This window comes from Thermomyces dupontii (genome assembly GCF_041956625.1).
Source record: "Thermomyces dupontii strain NRRL 2155 unplaced genomic scaffold VTN31scaffold_1, whole genome shotgun sequence".
Classification (NCBI taxonomy): Eukaryota; Fungi; Ascomycota; class Eurotiomycetes; order Eurotiales; family Trichocomaceae; genus Thermomyces; species Thermomyces dupontii.
Window position 1 is genome coordinate 3,099,413 of NW_027192307.1, and position 18,931 is coordinate 3,118,343.

General features: G+C 54.4%; 7 protein-coding genes across 7 annotated transcripts; 4 read left to right on the forward strand and 3 right to left on the reverse strand.

Annotated features, from left to right (window-relative positions):
- Window positions 1–1,221: 1,221 nt before the first annotated feature.
- VTN31DRAFT_1159 (uncharacterized protein) lies at window positions 1,222–3,837 on the forward strand (the record flags this gene model as incomplete). The annotated part of the gene is made up of 1 exon (XM_069401185.1): window positions 1,222–3,837. One exon carries the CDS (start codon window positions 1,222–1,224, stop codon window positions 3,835–3,837), a length of 2,616 nt encoding a protein of 871 aa, XP_069264015.1.
- A 187-nt stretch (window positions 3,838–4,024) lies between these two features.
- Window positions 4,025–4,621, forward strand: VTN31DRAFT_1160 (uncharacterized protein; the record flags this gene model as incomplete). The annotated part of the gene is made up of 1 exon (XM_069401187.1): window positions 4,025–4,621. The coding sequence occupies one exon, from the start codon at window positions 4,025–4,027 to the stop codon at window positions 4,619–4,621; it is 597 nt and encodes a 198-aa protein (XP_069264016.1).
- Window positions 4,622–4,658: 37 nt separating this feature from the next.
- Window positions 4,659–5,120, forward strand: VTN31DRAFT_1161 (uncharacterized protein; the record flags this gene model as incomplete). Its single annotated transcript, XM_069401188.1, has 1 exon — window positions 4,659–5,120. The coding sequence occupies one exon, from the start codon at window positions 4,659–4,661 to the stop codon at window positions 5,118–5,120; it is 462 nt and encodes a 153-aa protein (XP_069264017.1).
- A 158-nt stretch (window positions 5,121–5,278) lies between these two features.
- On the reverse strand, window positions 5,279–7,039 carry VTN31DRAFT_1162 (uncharacterized protein; the record flags this gene model as incomplete). The annotated part of the gene is made up of 2 exons (XM_069401189.1): window positions 5,279–6,671; window positions 6,735–7,039. The coding sequence occupies 2 exons, from the start codon at window positions 7,037–7,039 to the stop codon at window positions 5,279–5,281; spliced, it is 1,698 nt and encodes a 565-aa protein (XP_069264018.1).
- Window positions 7,040–12,651: 5,612 nt separating this feature from the next.
- On the reverse strand, window positions 12,652–13,592 carry VTN31DRAFT_1163 (uncharacterized protein; the record flags this gene model as incomplete). The annotated part of the gene is made up of 2 exons (XM_069401190.1): window positions 12,652–12,962; window positions 13,040–13,592. The coding sequence occupies 2 exons, from the start codon at window positions 13,590–13,592 to the stop codon at window positions 12,652–12,654; spliced, it is 864 nt and encodes a 287-aa protein (XP_069264019.1).
- Window positions 13,593–14,072: 480 nt separating this feature from the next.
- On the reverse strand, window positions 14,073–16,409 carry VTN31DRAFT_1164 (uncharacterized protein; the record flags this gene model as incomplete). The annotated part of the gene is made up of 5 exons (XM_069401191.1): window positions 14,073–14,207; window positions 14,269–14,936; window positions 14,992–16,128; window positions 16,217–16,230; window positions 16,291–16,409. 5 exons carry the CDS (start codon window positions 16,407–16,409, stop codon window positions 14,073–14,075), a joined length of 2,073 nt encoding a protein of 690 aa, XP_069264020.1.
- Window positions 16,410–17,122: 713 nt separating this feature from the next.
- VTN31DRAFT_1165 (uncharacterized protein) lies at window positions 17,123–18,753 on the forward strand (the record flags this gene model as incomplete). The annotated part of the gene is made up of 5 exons (XM_069401192.1): window positions 17,123–17,352; window positions 17,408–17,499; window positions 17,550–17,675; window positions 17,728–18,076; window positions 18,144–18,753. 5 exons carry the CDS (start codon window positions 17,123–17,125, stop codon window positions 18,751–18,753), a joined length of 1,407 nt encoding a protein of 468 aa, XP_069264021.1.
- Between the last annotated feature and the right edge of the window lie 178 nt (window positions 18,754–18,931).

Consider the following 18,931-nt stretch of genomic DNA (forward strand, 5'->3'; position numbering starts at 1 on the left):
GGTTTTCGAGTTCCTCAATCCAACTCTCGGCAGCTCCATACTCCTGAATTCAGCGCCATGGCGAACAACTCGATTGGCGGAGAGCAGTTTGCGGAGGGAACTCGACCAATGGGTCGATGAAGTTGTTACAAGGAGTAAATGAGACGTGGGTTAATATCTCGACACAGAAAGCTTGACACATGGAGCTCGACAGGCAGGGAGACCATCAGGAGCCAGACGACAGCTGAACAAATTCCTCATCCAAAGAGATGCATTTCTGGGCTTTCAAGTGTCTGCAGAATTTGAGTGCCAAAATTGTATGCGGCTGTAGGAGTATGGAGGCTCCGCGCCAACACGAATGGTCGATAATTTGTCCAACAATGCGGCTTTCTGCTCCTTCGGTTGAGCTTGTCTGCATCAGTCTAGACAAGGGGGCTTGATTTGGGCAGTTAGGGCTGTTCGGGATGCAGCCGGCGGTGCATTAGCCTATATCAGGTCAGCACGTGATCTGCAAGTCACTGCAGCGGTTTCTCCGAACTCCGTCCGGCATTTGTAGTAGATGTACTTGTAGCCCGATTGGGAATAGCGCTATCCCCGCAGAATCGCATTCGGTCATTCACCGCGATTCTCGGCTGGCCGAATCCGAATCTCGGTATCGCCTCTTGGCGTCTCCACTATGCCCGAAAAGGGATAGCGTTGTCATTCGCAGGGCGCGACTTGCAAGCGCCGCGAAGCAGTGGGGTCCCAATCACGGACTGGCTGATCAACTCCGAGTCAGACTCTAAACCTACAGTACCTACTAGGTATGTACCATCCATGCATAAGAATGATAAGTAACCTAATGTCGTTTTTAACAGCGAGTAGCCATCTCTGGCACGAGCCGGGATGCGAGAAATTAGAACGCTGACAGCAATTTACCTATTCAAAGTTAAGCTTATAGCCGACACCGCAGCCTGGGGGCTTTTTGTCATCTCACAGCCGCAATTGAGCCGGGTTTCTTTTGATCAGCTGGCCGATTCTTCCATCTGCTCTTGTTGTTCACGGGGAGTATTTTTCTCCTTCGGGTTCCTTCCATTCAATCATTCGATTTCTCAGTCTTGCGTTTCTCAGGGATACCCTGCCGCACTCTTCTCGCCAGCCCGGAGTGCATGCAAAAGGCCTTGATTAAAAAGAGCGAAGATCGCTCCAGAACAGCTTGTATCAATCGGCCGGCCTAATTCTCGACCCCAGATACGCAGCAAGATGGAGTACTTTGACTTTGAGGGAGCATCCCGCTTGGTCGATCAGGACGACAGCGCCCATGTTTCGGACGATGACATTGCGTCCGACTGCATTGAATTCGACGAGGCGGATGCCGCCGAGAAGATGGAAGCACTCACCATGGACCAGGGCGTGGACTGTGCTGCCCCTGAGCAAACCGAGCGGCCGGCAGAGACCGCCGCCGCCGCCGATCATGCAGACTCGCCCGAAAGTGCTCAGAATCTAGGCTACCCGGCATTCAAATCCGACTATCCCATGTTCAAGGTCCCCGAGCCATGTGATTTCTGCCGCCGTATGGGCCTGGACTGCTTTCTGATCGAGCGGGGGGAGTTAAAAAATGGCTGCACATGCTGCATTTCCCTGTATCGCGAGTGCAGTTTCACGCATAAGAATACCAACGACAAAGGCCTGGACACATTACACACCGTCAATGAGGACACGGAGACCGCCACCGGTGGGTTAACGGGCAAGCGGGCGCTCAAGTCCCTGAACGGAAGCACCCTGGACGACTTTGAGGGCCGGGGCAGAAAGTCCGGTGCGCGATTCTCGCGCGAGGCGGTTCGCATCCTGAAGAATTGGCTCTCGGAACATTCCCACCACCCGTATCCTACAGAGGAGGAGAAAGATGAACTCAAGAACCGCACCGGCCTGAAGCGGAGTCAGATCGCCAACTGGCTCGCCAACGCGCGGCGTCGCGGTAAGGTCCGGCCATCGCCCCAGAGCGAATCACCTCTCAGTGCATCCGCTCAAAGCTCGAATTTCCCCAATCCCCTGCCCTCTGCCTCGCAGCCTTCCGCCGCCGATCTGTCACTCATGACTCCCTTGGAGCGATGGAAGCACTCTCCGCCGGAGAACGAGCCCGCGTCCGCCAGAGACATTCTCCGAGCAATGGCCACTACCTCCTTCCCGGGCTTGAAAGAACAGCGGCCATCGTCCGGTCATGTCCGCTCGTCCTCCCGCCGGACCGGGTCCAGCAACGATTCGAGCTATAGCTCCATGTTCCATGCCCCGTCCATCAGCAGCATGGACACGGAGAACCGGTCGTCTATCTCGGACATGTCCTTTGCGTCAGCGTTCTCGCACCGCTCGTCGCTCAAGTCGTTCAACTCGGCTGACCGCAAGGAGCGCCGCCGCCGCCGCAAGCAGCCGCCGTTTGAGCGGCAGAAACCTCGCGGGGCGCGCATCTTCCAGTGCACGTTCTGCACGGACTCGTTCCCGGCAAAGTACGACTGGCAGCGGCACGAGAAGTCGGTGCACCTGCCGCTGGAGAGATGGATATGCGCACCATTTGGGGCCGTGATCAAGGACGCGGAGGGCACCGATGTATGTGCGTTTTGCCTGACTCCCAATCCGACGGAGGATCACCTTGAAGGGCACAACTATTCGGTATGTCGGGACAAGACGATGCAGGAGCGGACGTTCTACCGGAAGGATCACCTCAACCAGCACCTACGCCTGATGCACAACGTCAAGTACGAGCCCTTCATGGACAGATGGCAAAGCACGACAAACGAGTTCAGGTCTCGGTGCGGCTTCTGCAATGCGACATTCACGACCTGGAAGGACCGAGTTGATCATGTCGGCGCGCACTTTAAGAACGGCGCCGACATGGCACAATGGAAGGGCGACTGGGGGTTTGAACCACACATACGACGGCTGGTGCAGGACGCGGTTCCGCCGTACCTGATCGCGGAAGAACGCAACACACTCAACCCGTACAGGGCCACCGACGATAAGCGGCTCTCCTTCGGATCATCATCGGCCGCTGGCGGCCACGCGCGCACCGGGTCCTCCAGCAGCGGATTGCCGAACCCCGAGGATGCTAACTGTTTCATGCGGCTGGAGCGGGAGCTCAAAGCCTACATACAGAGCCAGCTGAGCATGGGGATCGTGCCGTCGGACACGCGCATTCAACATCAGGCGCGCTTGATCATCTACGGCAGCGACGATCCATGGAACCAGACGTGCGCGGACAACCCCATTTGGCTGGGCGTGCTCAAGCGTGACTGCGGCCTCGTTACAGATGAGGTGGAGGCGGGCGCCCTACAGGGTAACCCGATGAACCTCCAGGATCTGGGGATGCAGCCGCCGTTCGCCGCCCCCGGCGGGCTGACGGAGCCTCCGCGGGAGACCAACCACTGGGCCAGCTCGCTGCGGCAGATGCTGGATACCCCGGACAGCTCGGACATGATCAGCCTGCGGACGCCGTGGGACCGATTCCCCTCCGCAGGGCCGAGCCAGCCCGGTAGCGTGCCCAACAGCGCGGGACTGTCACTGCCCATGACGATGCCGGCGATATCGGGTTACGATACCCCGCCGTGTTGGTCGCAGAGCGCGCCGCAGGGCATGCACCCCGCAGGGTCTGGCATGGCTATGGAAGGGTTCGGCGCTGACATTCTACACGAGCTCAACCAACCGAAGCCGATGGAAGGGGTGGAGCGCTCGGGTCTAGGGCTGGTACCGGGACAATTGCATCAGGAGAAGACGGATGGAGGACAACCACCACCTTTGAGCGGGGGGACACAGCCGATCAACATACCGGCTCGTAGCGAGCCATTCTATCCGGGAGGTTACAATTACGGATCGGCGATGTTTTGACCTTGCAAAACTGAACGCTGTACTTAAAATAACTGAATCCTTGAATTGATAGACGCCTGGCTTTTGCATTTTTTTGAATATCCCATTTTTACGCAAAGAGGGAAAACATCTCTCATCTCGAATTCTCCGAAGCAAACTTTTGACTCAAATACTTCTCAAACTTTGTAACTTTGACATCCGGGAAGAGATGATTATGCACCTGTCCAGGAGCATAGGTAAACCTGCCCTGCCCCTGGATCCCGCGAACCAGCAACCAGAAATCCACGGGGAACGCCGTCCTACTTGCCTTGGTCTTGAGCCTCTCCGGCGCCACGGAAGGGATATCCATCGTCCGATGCCAATCCTCGTCGGAGACGTGCAGGAACCGCACGGGACGACGTGCATACCGCTCCAACAGCCGCGTGATGGTATCGTAGCTGATGCGTTCGCTGATGAAGTTCAACATTGCATTGTTTGCCGACCGCCGCCCATCGGGGCAGAGGGTTTCGACAAGGAAGGCGGCGAGATCGTCAATGTGCGTAAAGTCCACCGCGCGGCTCGTGTCCCCCACCACGGGGATCTCGTAGCTGGAGGCATCGGTCTGCGTCCAGGGACACCAGACGGGTTCGCGGTCTTGGTTGTAGAGCTCGCCGCAGCCGATGAGCGTGTAGGTCATGACGCCGGAGAGGACGGCCGGGTGCTTGATGGCGGATTCATTGGCGAGGCGTTTTTGATTCCAAACCTGCCAAAGAAAGAAAAACAAAGCCTTTCAGTTTACATGTCTATTTTAGAAAAAGGTGGGTAAAGGTAGTAGTAGGAGTAAAGGGTATTGGGTTTACAGGATGCAAATACCCCATATCATCCCCCGGCTTGGTATAAATATGATGCATCCCAAACTCGCTCGGATAGAACCGTTTGACGCCCGTTGCCGCCGCAGCATCCTGGATGGCTCGCTGAGCCAGCAACGCGGGCCCGTTGAGCGCGCTCACCACGGCGTCTACGCCGGTCAGCACAGAGACCAGCTCCGTTTGGGAAGCGTGCGTTATGTCGAGGTAGCGACTCTCGACTTTGCCGTTGCCATTGGCATTCCGATCTTGACCTTCGGGCGGTCGATGCCCCGGTGGGAGGATCTGGATGACTTGGAAGTCTTGCTTGTGGCATTGGGCGAGCGCGTTGACGATGGCGCGGCCAACTTGCCCGGATGCGCCAAAGACGGCGACCTTTTTGAACTCGGGCATTGTTCGAGTTGTTCTTCAGAGAAAAAGTTTTGTTCTGTGCCTGCGCTAACATGCTCTTATTTTTGATAACTTTGATTGAGCCGTTGATGTCGCCTCTACGTCATCATGGCACGCTGCCAATGACGGCCGTTTTACCTCAACATCACCTTTGCGATCGTGAGCTCCGGGTGAAAACTCAATTTTGCTTGACCAACTTATTACATCCTTTTGCGAGGAAATCATACCTACAGAACAGTTCCCATGTTGACATGCACCGACTTGATCTGTGTGTACGCCTCCAATCCCGCCTCTCCCAACTCGCGGCCAATACCCGACTGCTTCTGTCCGCCAAATGGCACGCGGACGTCGCTGTCCTGCGAGCTGTTGATCCAGACCATCCCCGACTCAATCTCCGCCGCCACGCGGTGTCCGCGCTGGATGTCCCGCGTGAACACCGCCGCGCCCAGGCCGTATGTGGTGTTGTTGGCGCGCTCAATGGCCTCCTCTTCCGTATCGAACGGCGAGATCGTGACCACCGGCCCAAAAATTTCCTCCTGCTGGATGCGCATCGAGTCTTTGACGTCCGTAAACACCGTCGGCGCAATGTAGAAGCCCTTGCTGTAGTCGGTGCTGCCGTTGCTGTCGCGGTAGGGTTCTCCGCCGCACAGAACCTTGGCCCCTTCCTGCTTGCCGATTTCAATGTACGACAGAATCCGCTCGTACTGCTGCCGCGTCACCTGCGGCCCTTGGTATGTGTTTTCGTCCCACTGGTCGCCGACTCGTGAGGTCGTCTTGACGGCCTCCTTGTACATCTCGAGGAATTTGTCGTAGATGTCCCTCTGGACGAAGATCCGCGACGTGGCCGTGCAGATCTGACCCTGGTTCGACATGATGCCGAGGTGGGACCACTTGACTGCCTGGTCCAGATCGGCGTCATTGAACACTAGCAGCGGAGACTTGCCACCAGTCTCCAGCGTGATGTTCTTGAGCGTCGCCGATGCCATCTTCATGATCTGACGGCCCGTCACAGTTGACCCAGTAAAGGCAACCTTGTCTACAAGGGGGTGCTGCACGAGCGCAGACCCCGCCTCGGGGCCGTAGCCATTCACGATGTTCACCACGCCAGGCGGGAAGCCAGCCTCCTTAATCAGGCGCGCCAGGAAGAGCGCACTAAGCGGCGTCTGCTCCGCGGGCTTGAGCACGACCGTGTTGCCACAAGCCAGGGCCGGCCCAAGCTTCCAGCCGGCCATGGCAAGCGGGTAGTTCCAGGGAATAATCTGGCCGACGACGCCGACGGGCTGGCGAATCGTATACGCGAATTTCTCGGGAGTCGTGCTGATAGTCTGGCCGTAAACCTTGTCGGCCCAGCCGGCATAATATCGAATGCACATGGCGGTCTCGACGACGTCTTCGCTGACGGCGACCGCGTACGGTTTGCCGTTGTCCCAAGCATCGATCGTCGCCAGAATCTCCTTATTCTCCTCGATCAGATCCGCCAGACGCAGCATCAGTCTGCCGCGGTCCGTCGCGGGCAGCTTCTTCCACGAGGGATGCTTCAGCGCCGCCTTGGCGGCCTGCACCGCGCGGTCAATGTCCGCCTCGCTGGCAGCATGGACAGTGGTTATTTCAGTGTCGGTCCTAGACTAGTTAGCAGCTCCATCCCGTCGAAACTTCCTAAGAAAAAAAAAAAAAAGTACGTACGCCGGATCAATGGAAGTGATAGTCCCGCCATTGCCGGGAACAAATTCATTGTTGATAAACAGACCGGTTGGCTGCAGCCATTTCCGCCCATTGGGCGCGGTGAGTTCAATTTCAAGATTTCCAGCCATGGTGGAGCGATGATGATACGGGCGAAAAGTGGAAGAGGAAAAACAGAGTTTCCAGGCGGAGGGTGCAATTCCGGTCCTGATATAGGGACGCGCTTCGGTCTTGAGCTGTCTTCCTACGAGTAGTAGTCGTAGTAGTGATGATCTTGCAGAAGACGTTGTGATACTGAAACCCCGCATGTCGAGCTCCCTACTGCCTCGATGATAGGCCTACCCCATCAGGCAGTTCGATCCAGCGCCGTCCGGGATGGAATGCTGGTGCCCAGGCTCAGCGTCGATAGGCCGACAGCTCCGATCTATATCATCCAAGACCCATGCTCTCTGCCGTTCTCGTTCTTCCCGTCTTCTTGGAACGGAAAGTCTTCGCGAACTGCTTATGTAATGCCTCGGCTCTCGGCTTGCACTGCAAGTAAAGCAACACCGTTGCATCCTCATTTGCTGATAGAGAATACGCTAACCAATTTAGGACAAGTGCATTTCAGTAACGATGGTCTTCTGTTTGACGTCATTCCCCTCTTTTTCTCTGTTTATCAGCATTCCTCTCTCTCAACGATTCATTGCATACAAACTCACTTTAATACGGAGTCCGTACTCGACCTACGAAATGCCATTTGAATCATAGTGATTCGTCGCATGCAGATATCACCTAGCCTCCTCCTGCCAAGCGCCAATTGTGAACGATAACGCCCATGAACCCATCACCACGTGCGGCTACTGTATTATCTCTAGGATGGAGCAACAAGAGACCCTTAGAGAGGTAGTTGGACATGATAGAGCGAATGGAGTGTCCATATGGCAATGACCACTCCGCCGAAGTGACATCGACAAGTTGCCAAAAAACAGAACCTGAAGGAGAGTGTCCTCCTCCACTGTAGCCTGTACAAATACAATACAACGGGTATTTGTCGAACAGTCGAAGTCTCGCCCTTCGACTTGCACAGAACTTTTGACTCAAGACTCTCAGGCTCCTATCCCATCATCGCTGCCATCAGAGGCAGAGATCTCCGACCTCTCTGAGGCTTTGAGCAACTCGGACCAGGTTACAGGCTAGGCTTCGGCCTTGCACCTGTTATAGTCTAGCAGGCACGTGATTAAGTGGTAGAGATGCTTAAGGGCTCCACCCTTTGGCCCACAACACTACGAATAAAATCCTGTCCTCCCTCGCTCAGTCGCTCTTCTCTCTCATCTCTCAGTAAAATACCCCTCTGTGAACGCATCAGGCAGCATCCAAAGTCTACGCCAGCGAACTACCAGACGTAGTACTGCTAAGGAGCACCTCTTCTACCACCGCCTTCTTGTAACGAGCACACAAGGTTTTAGCCCAGGGTCCCCGCCCAAGGTTTCTTTACCTTGTAGGTAGCAAACCGTGCAGAACCCTCGATACCCACGGAGCGTATGAGATAATAATACGGGTTGTTAAGTGCTCCTTTTCTGTTGAACCTGTGAGAAAATATGAATCGGCGTCTTTTGAGGGCTGATCTCGGGGGCGGACATACCAGCAGTCCTTGAAGGCGTGGTTGCCGGTGCATGCGGGACATTTAATGTTTGACCTTGGATCATCTGGGCGAGGACGCTCCCACAGGACAAACAGGCCCAGAAGAATCTCATCAGATTTCATTCTCCGCGCACACTATCAGCGGGTTTCCTCCAGGCACTCGATCGTCGGCTGACTGATTCTCGGTTATGGAGCCGCTCAAAGTTACCGTTTGCAATTGTGATTCCTCCCTCCTCTTCCATCACTCTGCTCTTTCCATTACTTTCTGCAGAAAATCTGCCCCAAGCAAACATGGCCACCCACCAGAACTCTGGCCGCATCTTCGGTCCGTTCTCTGTTATGATGGAACCGCCCGATCAGACCCAGCCTCACGCTCGAACCACCATAGGTTCAACGGACCTATCTTGCGACTTCAAATGTCCGGGGGTCCCTACAGAGTCCGAAATTGACTTTCGTGTCAAGTATCGGGCGTCGATGCACCCTGCATTCCCCGCAGGAACCTTTGTCGAATCATCCGGGCGACTCATCGTCCTGTATGATGACAATGGCAACCCAAATCCCATCATCGCTGCAACTCTCCTCCGCCCGCACCCCGGAGACGTCGAAGCCGCCGATTACGAGGACGACAACATCGCGCGCAACTAATTGGACATGAGACTCATGTAGAGGCAGCTCGCCTCGTTTCGACACTCGTACGAGTGAGCGCGCGATGTTATCTCTACTGCTCAGAGAATAGCAGTTTGCAAGGGGGAAGATCGAAAATAGTTGACGACGGCCGCGGCGGATCGAAGACAGGTTTGATGGTTGGAAGGAAAATTAGGTCCCTCACAACCACCTGAAGGCCGTGAGAGTCACAGGGGATAAAGAAGGTGTGTTGAAACATTGGTTTTTCTTCCAGGATCTTCCAGACGGCTTTCATCGTGCTGCATGTATCTGTGGTCATTGAGTTGATCCTGGACCAATCTGGAGATGAGCCCAAAAAACGTGTCAACTTCTCAACAACAATCTCTGAGATCTGTTCCGCAGATAAGCGGAGGTCCCCCATTACCTCGCTCTCGTAATAGTCCGAGGCTTCCGGTGTTGAGATTGACATATTGAGAAGTCTTTCATTAATGTTGGTGGACTCATCAAAGGTGACATTGAGAAACTGTATGCTTTTCACCTTCTCCGTTACCTGTGACTTCACAACGTCATAGCAGTGTCGTCGAGGATCGTGGTCGAGAGCGTCTTCCTGTCGGGGAGCTGGAAATCGGGTCTGAGCCTTTGAAAGACCTTCCGGAAGTGTTTGTCCTCGACCATAGAAAATGGCCTTTCCCCCCACAAAAATAGCGAACCCGATTTCACGCCAGATCAGATGCTTGTCGGGGATCTCATGAGCCTTTCCAAGCTTATACACCGGGCACTTGCCCAATGTGAAATGTTCCTTGCAGCGGGTGGGATTATAAACCCTCTGCTTGTGTATGCATTTTGCCGGTAGGGCTTCCTTTCAGAAAGGTTAGGAACAGATCCACTACTGGAGCTCGGCCTGAAGATGTGAGGCCTTCAGAGTTCAGACCACTTACCTCGTCATTCTCCACATGGGGAAATGTATAGTTTGTATCGATCAGCAGATTGGGGGTCTTGCGGTTACCAGATTCCAGGCCACCCATTGTGTGAGTACATTTGCTGAAAAGTTATTCACACATTTGGAGCGGAGTTAGGACTCGGGGGCTCTGGGCTCAGGGCCTTATCAAGGCGCCGATGTCGGCCTCCGCTCGGTGTTGGCAATATTTCAAGGAATTTTCTTTCTTTATCCGATGCATCTTTCGGTCCGATGCTTTCAACTGCGTTTCAAGGTTTAAGAGGGCTCTGCCACGAGCTTCCTTCGGTTTTTCCGCCGGTGCGAGGTTTGGCAACTGTGCCAAATGGGTATTGCACCCTGAGCAACACCTTTCCCGTGACTGATCTGGTCCGGCTGGCTGACCTTGTTTGGCATCAAGTTCGTCGAAAAATTCCAGAACGGGTTTGCGAAAACACCTGGCAGATGTGCCGTGGAGCATGCCGGGCGGGGGTTTTTGTCGCTTCTCATCTTCATCTCGCTTAGTCCGCCTCTTTCCCGGAGTCTTAGAAGAGGAGAGGGGTCAATTGCTCCTTCAAGAGATTCCAAGCACCCTGCTTCGCGCTCCGTCGATAACACAGAGCCGCAAGAAGGTGCTGGCGTACATCTTTATTTGCGTCCCCTGAAAACCTTCGCCTTATGGTGCGTTCGCAGTGAACATGACAAAGAAGATGCACCGGTTCTGCGGGCAAATCCTCAAAAGGCTTTTCTGACGGCCGCTTGTTCGCCTGACCACGATATTCTGGTCAGTATCCAACAAGACAGTGGCAAATGGGGAGATATCTCGATAAAATCGCAACCCAAATTGGGAAAACATACTTGCTGAATCGTCCGTCAACATGTACTTCAACGCCCAACCGCCATGCCCCTCACACCACAATCGCACTTGCCGCAGCGCCGACGCGACAATATCGCTGTCCAATTTCGCGGTCAGAATATGGGCAGCTGGAATCCAGTTCCCATATTCTGCTCGCACAATCAGCGAGAAGAGATGCCAGCGCAGTTTGTTGGTATTATGCGTTGAATCCATCACGGTGAGGTACCCATACTTGACAAGCGCCTCCAGTCGTTCTGGATGAGCAAATACCAAGCCAAATGACACCTCCTTGTCTGACTGCCAAATGGCCATTATTTCCTGAAAATACCAGCCATTCGTCTGCAGCCATTCCGCCGCCCGATACCGCTGCTGATCCCACTCACTTCTGTTACCGGTGCGGTGCGTGGCGAACTTATCCTTGTATGGGCGGCAGAAATTATAAACGTAATCGTAATCAATCGCCTTCCCACCTGAAACCTCAAGATCCTTAGAATGGTGCCGAAGCAGATTATTATGAATTTCTGTGGCTAAATAGCCTTTCGCTGCTTCTGCTCGGAGCACATACGGCATAACTGACCTCTTCCTCATCAAGGTCATCCAATGTGTGATTGTGCTCTTGAGCTTGGCTGCACCGCCGGACAGTAACCGTTCCGTCCAGGTGTAGGTCTTTTCGAAGGCGCATTGGGCACGCAATTGCTGCTCGGGCGGGTCCTCTTGCGCTTTCGATTTTCGGATGTGACTGAGGCCCTGTTTGCAAGAAAAGTAAGTACATACGCGCGTACAGAACACGTAGCTGCCACATTACCGTCGTTTTTTCGACCACATCAAGCAGCGGTAGTACTGGACGGTTTGGCCGTCCTTCCTCTCATAGGAATTTTCTGGGCTCCAGAAGTTGTCGAGGAATTTCCAGTACCGTTTCAAACACGACGGGTTCCTGGAGAGAAAAAAGTTTTTGTCGCATTCCTGGAGACGAGGCGGCGGTGAAGGGTCCAGGCGTGGAAGCCGGCGTGGAAGAACGCGCATCCTCCATTTTGACGATGGATCGGCGAGTCAGTGATTACTTCTCGTTAGAAATCGAAAGTCAGTTGACATAGGTATGGGCTATGCTTATGACCTGAAATGTTTCACCATTCTTCGGCTCTGGCTCGGTACTCGGCTGCTCAGTACGGTACTTTACTACAGTAGTACTACTACTCAGCAGTAGGACTACTGTACTATGGAATTGTCCACCGGGAGGTTTGATCTGATTCATAGTGTTCCGACATCTATGACGGTCATCAAAGGGGTATTCTTTCAAACAAATGAGATTACTGGACGTCGTTTTCATGGAGAGGTATTACTAAGTACTACCGTATAGTATGTACCCATTGATATGACACGGCTCATACTTTGGTGTCAATCCTCCAGGCGAATGGTGTTGTATTATCGGTTTAATCGCCAGTCTTTGTTGAATGTGGACCTTTGTCAGGTACGTGCTTCTTTGAGCGCCTGTTTGCTGAACCTCAATACTCGGGAATGATGTCCTTCGACGGATACAACCCAGCAACAAGCAAGCGGAAGCAAGTCAGCTAGACAATCCAGTCTGATTCCACGGTCCGTTCCATCGCGCTTCCGCTGTATGTGCCATAGCCTGCTTAAAATTCAACAATCGGCCCGATGGTCGCAGTGGTGATCATTTCATTCAAAGTCACCTTTATGAATGCAAGTGTTTCTCTGTAAAACAGTATGCAAATGGAGGAATAGATTCATGTGACCTCTTGCAGCTCAATACTTTATTCTTGTCAAGGCGGAAAGTCGTCTATGTGCATCGAATGAAAGTAACTTAACCCAACACAAATCAAACCCAATGCGGAAAGGAAACGCAATACTGAATATGTACAACATCAATTCCACGCCCCATCAACCGAATATACACTCCCACTAACAAACGTACTCTCCGGCCCCAGCAAGAACGCAATGACATTTGCCGTCTCCTCCGCCGTTCCGAGTCTGCGGAAGGCTGTGGGCTCACTAAACGGAGCATCCTTGGGCCGGCCCTTTGCATCCCACTCCTTTTGAATCAAAGGTGTATAAATCGAGCCTGGCGCAACGCTGTTCACGCGGATTTCTCGATCACCGCACTCCATTGCAGCAGCTTTGGTCAGGCCGATCACGCCATGCTTGCTTGCGTCGTATGCGGCATGACGGGCGAATCCTTAACGTAACAAGTCAGTCAGTATTGATTACTCCCCGGGGCGAAAAAAAGAAAAGCAAGTATAGGAATAGAGGTACCTTTCAACCCGTGTATCGACGAAACATTCACCACCGAGCCCCCATTCCGCATCACCCGCAACTCCGCCCGCAGGCAGTACATCATTCCCGTCAGATTCACCCCGATGATCCGATCCCACTGGTCATCCTCCATCTCCGTGACTGGTGTAATGCCATGGCAGTTTCCAATCACGCCCGCGACGTTCGCCGCGCCATCCAACCGGCCCGTTTCCGCCACGATCGAGTCGATCCATGCGTCGACTTCGGCTCGTCGTGATACGTCGACTTTGGTGATCTTGACCTTGCCGGTAGTACTAGTGGTCTCTGTTCCATTGCTGCATCCGTTTTGGACGGGTCCGTTCCCATTCGACTTGTTCTTCTCTTCAACGTGTCCGTTTGTCGAGGAGCCGTTGAAATATTCCTCCGCGGCGGCGATCGCGGCGTCGTCGATGTCCGCGATGTAGACTGTTCCGCCGCGACGGTGCAGGAGTTTGGCGGTTGCAAGCCCTATGCCGCTTGCGCCGCCGGTGACGGCGAAGACTTGGCCTTGGAGAAGGAGGGTTGTTGATGACATGATGGGTTCAATTTTTTATTTACTTTTTGGACTCTACTTTGTGAAAGGGCATGGGGAGTTTGGAATTGGACGGGAGTGTGAATTGGGTTATATTAGCTCTACTACGGAGTACATATCTCGGTTATCGGTATTCAACGATGGTTGTTCCTGTCTGGATGAAGGTTTGTTGTAGGGCTGCTCCGAAATTACCGACGGGAGGGGGAGAGTCCCTGCAGCGTTTGCAATCGGCCTTATATCCGAAGGATATATTCCCAATCATCCGGACCTCGCTTATATTGTTACTGGTGCAAAAAACACGAAACTTGTGTCTCATGACCGTGATGATAGCTCAATTAATTCCGATCATTACGCGACGGGCTAATAATAATTGCTTCTCATGACTCGAGCTCTGAAGCTCGGCAAGCTTTACCATGAAAATGCCAACTCCAGGTACATTACATTGTAGTATACACATTTCGATGATTCAATCCAGACAAGCCATCAGATAGCCAATCCTCTGGCCCCCTTGGTCCATCGGTACAACGACAGAATTTTCCGGCGCGCCATCTTGTGTTCCTCCTGGTCCTCTCCTCGGACACTGTACAACGTCGAGCGGACAACCTTGCGAAAGTTTCTCTGCCAGCCGTCAGCAAACTCAATCCGGCCGGAAAAAAACACAAAATGGCCGAGACAATACCTGAAACTCTGTACTCAGCGTCACAACGCACACCTCATGCGCGCGGATAATGACTTCGCACGCCAACTCGACACTCTGATTCGGCCCAAGCTGTGGCATCCGATCCGCAAACAGCAACAGGATAAAACTGCCATGCAGGAGGTAAATACCAAAGAGATACGGCATAAACGTCAGCTCCGGATCAAGTTCCAGGATGGTCGACACGGCCTCGGACGCGGCGATGGCGTGCGACGCGCAGATCGAGAAATCCGGCGTAGTGATCCAGTCGTCCTCGTTGTCGAGCATGCTGATCGCGTCCCACTTCCCGTGCAGCAGCACGTGGAGCACGTGCAGGATATGGGTACTGTAGGCGAGCACGATGCGCGTGTGCGTGGCTTCCTCATGCGACGTTTTATGCGCTGCTTCCTGCGCGAGGAAGTTGAGGCCCTCCTGGCACTGGGCGAGCATGTCCTCGATCACGGACACTACAGGCCCGTCGTCGAGCATCCCGAAGCGTGGGTGCAGGCGGCGGTGATGCAGGTCGATGATGTCGCCCAGGATCGCCATCAGCGGGAGGAAGTACTCGAAGAAGCCCGTCCCGGTGACCACCATAGGTGGGCCATAGACTCGGGGAGGAAGAGAGCTTTCAAATTCGTCCAGTCTTTCCCAGATATGTTCGGGCAAGGGCGCTAGGTCCGTTAGTTTGGATGGCAGGGGAGAACACTCCGAATAGGCGACACGCACCGTAGACTTGACAGCAAGAATCTGGAAGCTGTAGGACGCGGTTGAATGAGAGCCCAAGATGACGATCAAGACAGTAGAGCAACCAAAACACGCGCCGTCGCTCTTCTTGGTGTTCAATGACTTCCAGCGACGCTGGGACTGGAGGGCTGTTCTCATCTTCCCGATTCAAACCCATGGACATGGCGAGTCGGACCGCTCGGTCCCACCACGACATGCAATCCGGCTTGAAATCCCCGCCGGAGATAACGATACAAAGGAGGATCGATGTCAGGACGTCGTCGAGCAGCTCGGTTTGATCCTCGTGCTGGATCGGTTGGGGTATTCGATGGACGTCCGGGTCCGGGGGTTGTCCCCCGGCATCGGCAACGTCCGACCTCCGCATGTCGCGGTCGCGTTTTGCGATGAGTGACAAACTAAGCTGATACAGCGCGTTCGAGATCCTCAGCCTTGACCCCGGCGCGCACAGGGAGGGAATATCCGCCTCCTGAGCACAGCACCAGAGGATGATCGCCAACAAGGCCGGCGACAGCCGTCGCGGATTCGTCGGATGCAGAAGCGACTTCTTCCGAAAGATCCGCGTCAGGATATACGGCGACGCGCAACGAAACAGTGACGTGCCGGGATCGACGAGAAACACATCAAAGAGCTGGTATGCAATCTCCTCCGGCATAATGTCGCCCAGGTACGGAAGCAGCGGCTCGAGACATCGGTATGCAGGACGACTGGATCCATCCCCGTTGGCCGCTTGCCGATGCGGCCCGGCCGAGTTGGTCGGCGATTTTGAGGAATCCAAGGGCCGATGGACGATGGGGGGATCGAAATAGGAGGGCGAACATTGCGACTCGGTCTTGCGATTTGCGTTGTTCAGGGAGGCGCGCAGCGGATAGGGCGCGCCATGGTCGATGAGATCGGGGATGCTGAGGCCGCGCAGGGCGCTGATCGAGCGGTCGCCCTGCTGCGAGTGCGCACTGGGCGATGCAGATTCCTGTCGGGCTTCGGGATTCGCATTGTCTTGGTCGGGACGATTCTGTGCGGATGCTGGTTCTGTTGCTCCGCCGGCAGAAGGCGACCGCGGGACTCGACGAGTGCGGCCACGTTTCTTGATGGGACGATCATAGTGACAGGCGTAGCCATACTCTATCGCAAGCCAACGGTTAGCTTGAATTCGCTCATCGGATGATGATACTGCCATGCTCAGGCTAGGAATTCACTCCGGGAGCACAACCTAGACATCGTCGACTGCGAAGAGCTCTACTCAGCATGATCCCACTCCATCTACTCTATACCTGGGTTACTAACCAAGGACATGCGCCATCGCATCGTGTCCTGGAGGTGCTGCAGCGATCGCATGCTCTCCAGGTCCTCTTCCGGCGGAGAACAGAGCTCCGGGGCAGCTCGGTTTCTGCGCGTTCTGGCATGATTCTCGAACAGCGGAGAACTGGAGAAACTGGGGTAAAAACGATGAGAAAAATCCCGACGGGAGATTCCTGGGGAAGGATAATACGAGACTCGGTTAGTGGCGGGTTCTGGCCGGGATAACGGAAAAGCGTTACCCCGTCATCCACACTCCCCCGGATTCAGAGGCTTGGCACTTCAGCGAGTCAGCAGTGAGAGTGTGGGGGTTGGGGAGAGGCTTGCGGGGGGATGGCAAATCAGTGGCCTGAGGCATTCCATTAACCTAGTTACTGTAACTAAGTATTGTGGCGATGGATCATGGAAATGCGCGATCTGCAGCAGAACGGGTAACTTTTCGGGAGTCGGAGCCAATCACGACTGCAAGAACCCGTGTTTGAGAGCAATCGACGTCGCAAAAAACCTTCCAGAAAACTGATAAGTTACAATTAGGTTAAGTTTATTACCGTACAGAGTACAACCATGACACAGAAAGAAGAATGACCCAGTCGGGTTTCACGAGAAAAGAGGGTCAGAATGAAGTTTGGATGAATTAAGGTTTGAGCTGACTTGCTTCTTTGGAATTAACCTGAGCTCAAAAAAGTGATCCTCTCGGCCTTTGAATGTAATATTATCCCGAGCTGGCCACTCGTTATTTAATAGACCCGATTGCCCTCCAATCGTCGCGATTCCAGCTCCAGGTCTCCTCCCGCAGTGTCCCCCCGCAAGTCCTGAAATCATGCTGAGCAAGGAATTCTGGAAGAAACGCTCCCTGCGCGCCCGAGATGAGCGCACAAACAGACCCGAGATCACCCTCCGGCAGTCCATCTACCCGGTCTGCCTGGTCACCATTCTGTTTTTCCTCTGGGGGTTCTCGTACGGTCTCATCGATACCTTGAATAAGCATTTTCAGAACACGCTGAACATCACCCGCGCCCGATCCTCGGGCATCCAAGCAGCATACTTTGGGTACGGGACCGCCACGCAGCTCTGGTCCTCGGTGCGCGACAGCTAACAATCGCAGTGCTTATCCCTTGGCTTCCGTCGGCCATGCCGCCTGGCTGCTTCGTCATTATGGCTACCGTTGTGTCTTTATTTGGGGACTCTTCCTCTATGGTCAGTGTCATTGGACCCGCCTGGAGATCATCGACTAAACCATGCATAAGGTCTCGGCGGTCTGCTGGCCATTCCCGCGATCAAAGCGCACAGCTTCGGCGGCTTCTGTGCCTGCATCTTCATCATCGGCAATGGCCTTGGTTCGCTGGAGACGGCCGCGAATCCGTACATCACCGGTATGTCTACTTCAATTCCCTACTGACGAGCTTCCGACTAATGATGGACTAGTGTGCGGCCCGCCGAAGTACTCCGAGATCCGGATCAACTTCTCACAGGCCTTTAACGGTATCGGTACCGTCGTCTCGCCCGTCCTGGGCTCATACGTGTTCTTCACCTTCAGCGACGAGGAAGCCATGAGAAATGTGCAATGGGTATACCTGGCAGTTGCGGTCTTCGTGTTCATCCTAGCAGTGGTCTTCTTCTTCTCAACAATCCCCGAGGTCACAGACGCCGATATGGCCGTGCAGGCACAGGAAACGATCGAGGTGGAGGACAAGCCGTTCTGGAAGCAATGGAAGCTGTTCCATGCCGCGTTTGCTCAGTTCTGCTACACGGGCGCACAGGTCGCAATTGCAGGGTGAGTACAACCGTCTCGACCAATGGGCTTCCCCGTAAAACTGACTGAAAAAATTCTCCCCGACTAGGTTCTTCATCAACTACGCGACTGAAACCCGCTCCAACACCTCTTCCTCCGTCGGCTCGAAGCTGCTGGCCGGCGCACAGGCCGCCTTCGCTGTGGGCCGCTTCGTCGGCGTCTTTCTGATGTACTACTTCCGCCCTCGCATGGTGTTTGGCATCTACATGACCCTGTGCATCGTCTTCATCGCGCCGTCCATCACGGAGCGCGAGAACACGGGTATTGCCATGCTCTACCTCTGCCTGTTCTTCGAGTCCATCTGCTTCCCGACCATCGTCGGCCTCGGCATGCGTGGTCTCGGTCGCCACACGAAGCGCGGCTCCGGGTTCATCGTCGGCGGTGTCGCCGGCGGTGCGTGCGTGCCGCCGCTCCTGGGTGTCGCGGCCGACCGCTACGGCACCGGCAAGGCCATGTTCGTGCCGCTGGTCTTCTTCGTCGGCTCGTTTACCTATGCCGTTGCCGTCAACTTTGTGCCGGCGTACCGCGACACGATCGATGCCTTCAGTGACACGAAGGTGGGTCTGAAGGAGGATCATTCGACCGATGAGGAGATGAAGGTTGGGACGGTTAGCCAGGAGGAGAATGCTCCTCCGGTCACCAAAGAAGCAGGGGCATGATGTAGAATTAATGACGCGTCATCTGAACATATAATGGATAGTTTGGTTGTGCTGTTAAGACATGGAACCGGCCTACCTTTCCCAGCATTGCGCGTAGGCTTACGCAACATGGTCCGTTCTCGGTTGCATGTTAACTGTCGACACACAGTCCAACGGAAATCAATGTCTGATTCGCCAA